Source organism: Ceratina calcarata, unplaced genomic scaffold, assembly GCF_001652005.2.
Source record: "Ceratina calcarata isolate Rehan_Ccalc_2016 unplaced genomic scaffold, ASM165200v1 scaffold90, whole genome shotgun sequence".
Taxonomy (NCBI): domain Eukaryota; kingdom Metazoa; phylum Arthropoda; class Insecta; order Hymenoptera; family Apidae; genus Ceratina; species Ceratina calcarata.
The window spans coordinates 159,773-170,272 of record NW_017180369.1 but is presented as its reverse complement, the minus strand read 5'-3'; the positions used below and the strand labels follow the sequence as shown (position 1 = coordinate 170,272).

At 43.3% G+C, this 10,500-nt stretch overlaps 2 protein-coding genes across 3 annotated transcripts; both read right to left on the bottom strand.

The window, feature by feature from the left end:
* Positions 1-48: 48 nt before the first annotated feature.
* On the bottom strand, positions 49-8,803 carry Chc (clathrin heavy chain). The gene is made up of 13 exons (XM_018035470.2): positions 7,877-8,803; positions 6,569-6,776; positions 4,608-6,455; positions 4,105-4,424; positions 3,732-3,997; positions 3,369-3,603; positions 2,772-3,154; positions 2,364-2,661; positions 1,786-2,226; positions 1,061-1,623; positions 752-974; positions 549-624; positions 49-459 (listed from the first exon to the last, which is right to left on the bottom strand). The coding sequence occupies exons 1-13, from the start codon at positions 7,916-7,918 to the stop codon at positions 317-319; spliced, it is 5,046 nt and encodes a 1,681-aa protein (XP_017890959.1). The 5' UTR covers positions 7,919-8,803; the 3' UTR covers positions 49-316.
* Positions 8,804-8,908: 105 nt separating this feature from the next.
* On the bottom strand, positions 8,909-10,360 carry RpLP2 (ribosomal protein LP2). 2 transcript variants are annotated; one of them, XM_018035471.2, is made up of 4 exons: positions 10,254-10,360; positions 9,497-9,669; positions 9,174-9,275; positions 8,909-9,080 (listed from the first exon to the last, which is right to left on the bottom strand). In XM_018035471.2, exons 2-4 carry the CDS (start codon positions 9,666-9,668, stop codon positions 9,010-9,012), a joined length of 345 nt encoding a protein of 114 aa, XP_017890960.1. In that variant the 5' UTR covers position 9,669; positions 10,254-10,360; the 3' UTR covers positions 8,909-9,009. The 2 variants fall into 2 exon arrangements, with proteins under 2 accessions (XP_017890960.1, XP_026674697.1); XM_026818896.1 differs by having other exon boundaries at positions 9,497-9,688; positions 10,254-10,315.
* Between the last annotated feature and the right edge of the window lie 140 nt (positions 10,361-10,500).

Sequence of the window (10,500 nt, the reverse complement as noted above, 5' to 3'; positions counted from 1 at the left end):
TCCTTTGATGGTTGCGAACAGTAAATTAATTATTTTATAAATGTTGTACCCACTAACTAGAAATTCGCGTTTAAATATTCTTCTTCACTTTAACCGTTCACATTATCTTTCACCGTTTATGTTACAATTATTCCGCGGCAACACTTTTTTCTATTCGTTCTCTCTCTCTCTCTCGCTTTAATGAGATATCGTTTTAGCATTTAATAATAATTGTGAGCTATTGAAATAATCTTGTTTTTTTTTCGTTTACCTAGATATTATAGAAAAGTAGATTTTGTTGATCTCTGTTGTTGTTGAACGTGTCACACATCGTGTTTCACATACCATAAGCCTGGTACGCCGCCGCTGCCGCTGCCGCCGGTGCGTAGACACCCTGTGGAGGCGCACCGTAGACACCTTGCGGTGCATAACCAGGTGCCATCATACCTGGTCCTGCTGTCAACATTAACTGAGGCTCCGCTACGAATAGAAAATACATACGCACGACGATATACTCGATCGATTCGTTACGCATTAACACAAGAAATGATGATGATGCTGATACTCACGCATAATCATAGGCTTATGTTCTTGATGATCGGTTTCTTCCATACGTCGACTTTCAGCTTCTTCCAGTTTGTCGACCTGAGCGTATCGAGAAGAAGAAGAAGAAAGAGAATGAATTCAAGCGTCGATACAACACGTTGAATCATGTGAACTATATCGATAAAAAGTGTTAGCGTCAAAGAGAGCACCTACGCTCCCAACTTACTTTCGTAATATATTCTCGAGCGACTTGTATAAGGTACGGCATAGCGAAATGTAAAATGCGATTTCTCCACGCTAGTTCCAGAATAACATCCGGACTCAGCAAATCGTAACAATGAAACAGGCATGCTGCGAAACAATCTTTCGATCCCCTTTCCAAGAACCATTCCAACAATTCCTGGGCAACTTCGGGATTGTGAGACTCTGCCGCATACTCCATAGCATCTCTGTGCGTGTGTAAAGGTCGTGAAACGGTCAGTAAATAAATGATGTGAAAGTGGTGATTATCTAATTTTAGCGCGCATACACATACCTGAACAGTCGATCCTTTTTACACAATTCTACCGATTGCTTCCATCTGTTGTTACCCTTGTACAAATACGCTGCGATTCTTCTAAACTCGATTAATTCGTGCTTTTCTAATTGTTGCGCCAGCGCAATGTTATCAAAATTGTCGAACGCGTCGATGGACGTTCTCAGACCTTGATAATCCTCCTCGTCTATGAGCAGACCGTTCAGAGCCTCGTTGATAGCTTTGTTGTTCAGCGCTTGAACCGACCTCAGATATGGTTTCACGAGCTGCAAGTGTCCGGTCCTCTTGAAATACGCGACCGATCTCGTGTGGTCCATGCGCGGAGCAAGCACGAGCAATATATCGTTAAGCAGTAGAGGTTTGTACTCGACGTAAAACTGTATAGCCTTGTAATACAGTTCGACATTGGCTACTTTGGTGATCACATCTTTAAAGTGACCCTCCCGCCAGGCTTCGGTCGGGTGTTGCATCATCGCGAGAACTGCGTTGTCGTACTCTTCGTATTTATCATACAAAAATACAAGCTCTGCCCATAAATGTGCTTGTTCCGCTGCCCGAAGCACCTGCAACGAACAGTTTCGTCATTGATCATACACGTATGCACAGTCTACTTTTTGTATTATTACTATCATCATGATCATGATTATCTTTGTGTATGTTATTATTGTTGTGCACGAACACGATTATCGAAAGTACTGTATAAATATACGTGTGTGTCGATGTACCTTTGGTATATTGACGCGAGACCAAAAGAGTTCGAGATGTTCTCTCATTCGCTGTGGCTTATATTTGCTGTAAAGTATAGCTAACTCGGTGAACATTCCCATGTGTGCTCTCTCGAGGCCCAGGGCAGCCTCCAACAAGTTTATAAGCTCCTCAAAGTGGCCTCGATCTTGGTAATAATTGATCAGATCTTCTAGTTCGTCGGCGTGCACGACAATGTGCAATCCGCACATTTGCGCCAGTCGAAATTCTCCGCTGTCCACACAAGCGAAGCAGACCTCTTTCCAAGTACGGGTCGAATTCGCTTTGCGGGCGCTGTCAACGGCACCTTGGAATTCTTTCAAGTGGACCAGCGTAATGGCTAATCGTGCGAAATTCGACACGTTGTTATACAAAAGCTTGGCAGCTTCGTACATTTTGTCGTCGAAACACCTGTCGCCGATCTATGACAGAGAACGAGATACGATCGAACGAGATCGATACGATTCAGAGATCAGTACACACAAATAGTGTAAGCTTATTCTAATTACTACATACAAATATTTGTACGTATGTGTATGCGTGTGGAAAATTGTACAACCTTTTGTATGTCGGCATGATTAGGACCCGAAATGAACTCTTCGAGATCTGCGAGTCTGTTGGTTCTTGCGTATGCATAAATTAACTCGCTTTCGATGAAAGATTCACGCGCCTTCTTGCGTGCCATTTGCAAGTAACGGACTAAATCCTCCCAATGAGATGTTCGATGAGCAGTTTCTACTACATCTACGTACGCCGATGGATCGTCTGCTTTGATGAAACTGTCTATAGCTTCCTTGACTAAACCTTGCTGTAATTGCGCCCGGGCTAATTGAGACCATACCGGTGGCTCGTTACACCTGAAACGAGTAACCACCAACGAGCGCATTACGCATTACGTTTGCAATTCGTGACAGCACACACACAAAATGCATTATGAGTGACATGCCACATTTCTACTCGCACTTACCGTTCAGCAAATTCGTATGCTCTGTCTAGATTATTAACTTGCTCGATTAAAACTTGTATAGCCGATGTATTGACATCGAATTTCTTAAAGATGGCGAAAGCTTCCTCGTACAGCTCATTATTAATAGCGATGTTAGCAATGTCGGGTGCGTCGTAATTGTCTAATCGGTTTATATATTCCATAACGCGCGTACGATCAGCTTTTATTGCCGTTAGAATCAAGAGGTTTTGTAAGTTGCGGTGATCGCTGAATACGCTGCTATCGAGTACGATTTTCTCGAGAAGCTCGATCAGTTCGTTCGGCAAATCGGCGGTCATGAACGCTTTGACGGTAACCGATATATCTTCGGGATCTTGTGTCTCTGACAAAGCTGTTTGTACGACCTGTTGTTGTTGTACGACCGAGAAAAAAAGCGAGTCCGAATATAACAAGTTTGCGAATTAACTAGTAATAGTAGTAGTAGTAGTAGTAGTAGTACACGTACAATTATGGTTAACGCATTCGTACGAGAATGTTAATGAAACTCCCCCCGAAGTGTATTAACTTCTGTTCCGACGTACTACTACTATCACCACTATCACCACTACTACTACTGACCTGATCGATCAACGGCCTCTTGTAGGGGTTGCTTTCGTGAAGAACTTCGGCCCATAGATCGGGATCTCTGCGTCTCACCAAATATCTAGCTTCGCTTTTGAAAAGGCTGTTCTCATTGCATACACTTATCAATTCCCGATCGCATTGACCACGTTCGTAGGCGATACATGCTAAATGTGGATCACGTTTCTCACAATATTTTCCTACGACTCTACTATCGTAGAACTGATTCTCTCTGTTTGATCAACAACAACAATAACATTGAAATTGATTAGTAACAGACAACTGTAAAAGGATCGTAGAATTGTTCGCCGCCGCGTATCTACATGTCCGTCTGTCTCCGAACCCGCTCTCTTTACTCACTTGAGGAATCTTTCTGGATTATTGTTACTGTCAATGTATATTTTTGCCAGCGCATTGTGCGTAGCAGGTTCGACGCATCCTTCGTGAACACGAGACTCCAGCCACGGAAGCAAAAGCTTCAAACGATTTCGCTTCTCGACTTCCTCCACGAGTTCGTCGGTAGAGAATTGACCACGTACCACGAGGATCAGATTTTTTATTATATCCTCCGAACAGTCCACGTCCAACAAACCACCGACTACGACCGGTAAACGCGAGGGATTTACCTGCGATTAATAAAAACGCTATTGTTATTATTGTAAATTTAGTGCCGCTGAAGGATCATATTTTCTAACAAGTTCCATAATCCCCTCCCCCACTTACTTACGCTTACCTTTTGGACATAAATTTCTATGTACTTCTGCAAATTGTTCCGATAAAGGTAGAGTACAAGATCGTGTACAAAATCGAATCGGTCGCAAACGATAATCAGCGGTAACTGATCGGACAGTTTTGCTTCCTTCAAAAAATTCTTTACACGCTCCGGATTATAACAATTGCTCTCTCTACAGATTCGTTCGACCTCCTTGATCTGTCCAGTCTTACAAGCTGCTTGAATATACTTAAAGTGTACTTCTTGATCCTGACTGAAATTAACTATAGATCCCAAGAAGTAGAACAATCCTTCGTACGATTTAAAGCTCTCGAACAAATCTGTAATTATTACACACGCTGTGTGATTAACACGATATGGCGATTTTGTGACTTGGCAACGCGAAACGACGACGGATTTATGACTGTTACGATCTGACGATGATCTGATGATAATGACGATCTGAGCTCTGTGAGTAGTTATTTAATGCAAAGAGAAGAATACATAATAAATACCCCACCTACCTATCAATGCTTTGGTGGTCAACTGTTCGTGATATTTCGTTGCGATTTGAATGCAAATTTGTAAATTTTGCCTAATATTCGCGGTCAACATTGCCTTCAAACATTCGAGAGAATCCTCGACGGATAACGTTCCAAAAAATCCAACGAGCCAATCGGGAGACAGTAGGTGCGTGTGCACCACGGCCCGTTTGATGTCGTACAGATCGGTGTAATGCTCTAAAGCGCGTTGCAACAAGCCAGCTTTCTCGCACAACTGCGCGCAATGAGCTCTGTCGTAGTGCGTAAACATTTGGTTGCCCAAGATCGCATCGGCGACCTGCGGCGCGGACATTAGATTCATTTCCAACAGCCGCGTCTGCAACGGACCTTCGCTCGGCCGATTGTTCTTCAAAGCGTCCAACAAAAATGCTGTACATTGCTGAACCATGTTCTGCTCCATAAATATATCGACGATCTGATTGATGTCGGCCAGCGGTTCGTCGTCTTGAACGAGCATCTGGGCAAAAGCCACACCCTGATCCGGATTGATTCTCATCACGTTCCGTAACAAAAATATATAGTCGGGCGTGTACGACACTTTCTTCGCGTATAACACGATCTTCTGAAATTGGCCAGTCTCCGCGAAGCATTGTATAACTTTCTGCGGTACGTTCGCCCGTAGATACACGCTCAGGGCCAAAGTCGGATCGGCTTGTTTCACCAAGTCGCCCAACTCCTCGCTACACTCCAGTTTATCCTCCTTCAACCATTTCTCGAGCAGCTGTTTACGACCTTGCACGAGTACAGGCCGGCACAATTCCAACGATTCGTACTTGTTCAACTGACCCTGATCGAGAAGGATCCCGAAATATTGTAACAGCGGCGACGTTTGTCCCTGCGTGGTGGGTACCTGTTGGAAACGTTGGATGGTCGCCGGTGTTCGAAGAATACCTTTCGGAGCGTTTGCCGCGACTTTCGCCGCTTCCGCGTACTGACCGCTTTGGAACAGTAGATTGAACTTGCGCACGAACAGATCTTCAGCTCCCGACAAGTTGTTTCGCACGGCCATTCGCAACGCGAGCTCAGAATTTTGCAGCACCCCGTTTATATACGGAATTATGTTCTCCTCGTCCACGGACACGGACAGTACCTGACCTTTCCGATTCACTCCGATTATGCCGCCGGACGCCTCGTGAGGCGCAGTGACGAAAATAGTTTCGCCGGATATGCGATTCATAAATATACACGTGGCTGATTCGATGTCGTACATGTGTATATACCCGTATTTCGTTATCAGATATATAACGTCGTACTTGGAGCTGACTTGCATCGCGACCGGGAAATCGTTCCCAGCTTCCGGCGGGAAGAAAACGTCCACTGCTTTCTTTGGAAACGGGTGGTTACCGGCAGGCGGTTGGCCCACCTCGATTATATGAAGCTTCGCACCCTGAACCGTTCTCACCGCGAAACAGAACAAGTTACTCGGTTCCGCGTTCCCCTCCATTTTAAATTGGGCAAAAGCGGCAGCATGTCCTTCGATCGGTTGAGAACATTTCCTCTCCACAGAGTACAGTTGCATGGCGCCTACGACTCTCGAGTGTTGGGCAGAGATCCCGATCAGTAGAAGCCACGTTTGTTTCGGATCGGTCCGGTAGTTGATTATTTGACAGCCGTTCAATGAAGGATGTCGCTCAAACATTTTATTCGGCGTCGACTCCCCTTCCATCGACCAATGATAAACTGCCGTTTCTGTTACCAATGCCAACGTGTTCAAAGATATCCATTTCCAGAACACCACGTCCTCCGTCATTGTGTGAGCTTTCATTTTCGACTTCATTTCTATGTTGAAAATCTGAAGGGTTTTCATCGCTGCGAATCAGAAGAACAAGAAGAATGTGAAACAACGAATGAACGTGTGTGTATTTCGACGGGTTCGTTCTTGGACAATCATCCCATGCTTTTTCTTCGTCTCTGTCTCTTACCTTTCAAAGCAATTACTTTGCTGGCTGGATTCATGATCGCAGAATCTGCAGAGATAGGTCTTCTGATGGGATTTGCAGAATCGTTCATGTCAATGATAACTACCTGTGCGGTATCACCAACTTTCTCCCGAACGCAAATAAATTTATCAGATTCCATGGTAAGCGTATTGAAACTGACATTGTTGGCGTTAATCCCGACAGCTGTGAGCTACAAATATACGAAACACGAACGATTATTCTCTTCACGTCAGATCTGTCATTCAGATTCAAATTTCATTTCAGAACACAATGTTTTTTAAACCAATTATTTTCTGTTCCCTTCGACCGCGTACGTACGTATGCATTATCATCACTGAATGAAATCGAACCGTTGATATCAAACAATTAAACAACGAAAACTATTGTATGAACGATGTACAAAGAGAATCTTAGAGAAATCTAGACATATATTAAAAATCAAAATCAACAACTTCACACGCGAGAACGCCGCGTGCAGTAAAACGAGCGGAGACCAATTCGGCGACGGTGGCGGCGGTTCAAACTAATATTTATCTATTAACGAAGAATATAGGACAAAAAAATATATATACATATAAGTCATCGTATATCGTTATTATTACAGACGTCCGAGTTCGACGAAAAATCGGAACACGTCATCGCATGTCGGACAAGTAAATTAACCAAAGAATCGATGAGAATCCTACACATACACACGTCAATTTTATATCGTTGTAACATCGTATAAAAGATATAAGCAGCGACGAATCTTTCGTCAATTGAAAACGATTCGTGATCGACGTAAAGACGGAAATAAGGGGCGTGTATGCCGAGTGGCCCTCGTTGATAAAAAAAATCAATTTATTTTTCTCGCCAACTCATATACACGTAGTCTCGCACACATCGATAAACCTCGGTTCGGTTAACCTCCTTCTCCTACTTCTCTCTCTGTACGTACGTATTTTACGTGCAAACGTATTCATCAGCATGAAATTTATTCACCAAACGTGGTGGTAACGTACGAGAGCGCACGTATAGTCGCTGTCAAAGTAACGTCAATTCGAAAGGATTTTAACGGAACTTCCGTCTCCACGCGGGGCGACGACCAGTATAGTATAGGAAAGTCGAAAAGATTCGTGTCGCGGGGAACGAGCGTGGATCGCGAAATCGCATATACATACGTCAGCAACAGAAAAACGCTGTTTTCGCGTAAAACGATTGACGCTTGTTGGCGACAGCAATGACGACGACGTGTTGAAACGGGAAGATATGAACAACCGGGCAACGAAAGCGGATCCGGTCACCACCTACCTGGAGATGTTCTTGAAACCTTATGGGCAGTAACTGCGTCATTTTTCAGATGTTTTCAATGACTTTCCGAGGTTTTCCCGGCCGCTTTTATACTCGGGTCGCGAAACAGGATCGCGACTGTCTCTCGTCCCTCTATGTATGTACAACTGTCCCGACTTTACGGTACGCTCAAATCAAACCAGAAAACCTCGACCCGATCATCGGCGCACAGAAATCAACTGACGCAAAGTGAATGCCGTCACTACTTGCTGCTGCTACTGCTGCTGCTGCTGCTGCTGCTGCCTGCTGCTGCTGCTGACACCCATCATGGCCGCCAACGACCGCCCCTCTGTCTAAAAATAGTTCCTCAAGTACTAAACTTCTTCGATCGATCCTCCGTATTCCACGACGTCGTCCAACGTGTTTTTCGAAAAGTGACGACGACCCACGAAACCGCACAGCGTAACCGCGAAAGATCACTATTTATTGCGATCGCGATCGCGTTTTCGTTCCAGCGTTCCTCGCAGCGTAAGGATACACATACACATACATACATACACACTTATATGTGTAGAATTCTCGATTTTCGTGTGACGGCAAGAAGTTTTCGATATACCACTATCCGCTCCTCCTCCCCTTCCTTTCTTCAATTCTGATTCCCCACTCCTTGGCTATGAATGAAGTTGCAACGGCGCACAATTGCATACGTGGTCTGGTTAGTTATATCAGCAGGTTTCCGTCATAGACATGTGTACGGGTACGTACTATGTAGTATACGATATACGTTACCTACATACGCTCCCTCTCGCAGAGGAGAAAGTCGGTCTTTTCCTCTCGACTCAATTTTCATTTCATTTTATAAGTAATTGAAAGGAATGAAAATCCGTACGCGTAGTAAAAGTGCACAGCGGTACTCTTGAACAGGACGTTCTTAAATTGCATATGCAGTCAAGATCGGTTTCAATGTCCGCACACATACAATGATATTTTACGTCTTCAGATACAGACATGTATGTCTTACTATACGGGAAATGAAAGATTGTTCTCCAAGTATTATAACATTAAAAATTTCATTCGAATTTGGAGTCATTATAACGTGTGTGTGTGTGTGTTTGTGGTTTATTGTACACAAGTCAATTGTTGTCATTCATTTTTTAATCAAATAGACCAAAGCCCATGTCATCGTCTTCAGACTCGGACTCCTCCTTCGCAGGCTTCTTCTCTTCTGTTAATAAAAATTAATAAAAATTATATTAGCGACAGCGAATGAATCGTTGGCGGTAGTCATTTCTAAACTATATACGCGTATAAAATTTACCTTTCTTCTCTTCAGCCGGAGCTGCCGCTCCAGCTGGTGCCGCGTCTGCAGCTGCAGCTACGGCTCCACCACCGACTGGCATGGATGATAATTTTTCACGGCCTAGAACGATCGCGGAAAGAAATCTTGATCAAGACACGGTAAAATTGTTACGTTACAATCACGACTGTGACTGTAACTTTCAGATAAAAATATAACAGCACAGACACCTCAGTCGAAAGATGGTGTTTAAAGTTTAATCATCATGTATGCAAATGACGACAGCAACATAATAGTTGCTGCAATACAGAAAGAATTGTACGAAAAAGTTGTTGTCGCAGTACCTTGAGCAATAAGTTCATCCATCGTCTTTCCATTCAGTTCTCCGATTACTTTCTTCAGTTTCTCGGCATCTGCCTCGATACCGACGGATGACAAAATCTTCTCAATGTCATTTTGACTAGGAGAAGCTTTGCCTCCTAGAGCAGCTAGAAGATAAGCGGCCACGTAACGCATTCTGAAATGGAAAACGAATACTTGTCCTAAGTTCAATACTCGTTCTTCTCTCTCGACGAGACTCTGTAAGGCTAACCTCCTTACGTTCTCATCGATATGATATTTGATTTTCAGACCACAGTAAAACCACGTGGAAATTGGACACTTATTGGTTGAAAGATGATGGTGATAAAATGAAAAGCATCATCATGTGCACATATATACACATACATGATCAAGCTCTAATTCGAAACTGAATACGACGATGAAATTATTGGGAAACCAAAGATATTGTCTTGCGAACAATATAGCCTTCCAAAAGCCAAGTACGTCAGAGAAAAGCTATTTTAGCTACATACAGTTATAAATAATGAGCAAGTAAGTATCGAAAGGTTCACGATTGTTCAGACAACAATTATATCTCAACAAATTGCGCGGCAGACACACGTGTGAGAATAGACGCGACGCGAATAACCTGTGTATCGTATCGAAAATCATCGTTCATTATAACACGTTAACTCGTAAATATATCGCGTTAATCAATTTATCAATGTACGAACAGAGTTAAAGCACGTAATATTATTAACTATAAATTATTATACATACTTTTAAGTCTTTCGACACGAAACGTGGTACACGCTGAAAAAGATACGTGCGTCTCTGGCTGACGGTACACGTAAAGGACGTGAAATGTTACATACGTAAGATAGGAAACCCACCATGCGGCGCAGGTACTACATGCGCATGCGTGAAAACTATTAAGCCGATTTCTATTTTATATTTCTTCTTTTCATAAATCCATTGGAAATGGATCTTTATACCACTACCTAAGACCGTCACCGAGTATATATAT

Bases quoted from the DNA above. Each gene is read 5' to 3' on its own strand.
- RpLP2 (XM_018035471.2), bottom strand. From the start codon at position 9,668: ATGCGTTACGTGGCCGCTTATCTTCTAGCTGCTCTAGGAGGCAAAGCT. The intron at 9,276-9,496 runs GTACTGCGACAA...CGATCGTTCTAG, and splicing joins GGATGAACTTATTGCTCAAG to GCCGTGAAAAATTATCATCC. The intron at 9,081-9,173 runs GTAAATTTTATA...TTTTATTAACAG, and splicing joins TCCGGCTGAAGAGAAGAAAG to AAGAGAAGAAGCCTGCGAAG.
- Chc (XM_018035470.2), bottom strand. From the start codon at position 7,918: ATGACGCAGTTACTGCCCATAAGGTTTCAAGAACATCTCCAG. The intron at 6,777-7,876 runs GTAGGTGGTGAC...GTATATTTGTAG, and splicing joins GGTTTCAAGAACATCTCCAG to CTCACAGCTGTCGGGATTAA. The intron at 2,227-2,363 runs GTTGTACAATTT...TCTCTGTCATAG, and splicing joins ATCATGCCGACATACAAAAG to ATCGGCGACAGGTGTTTCGA.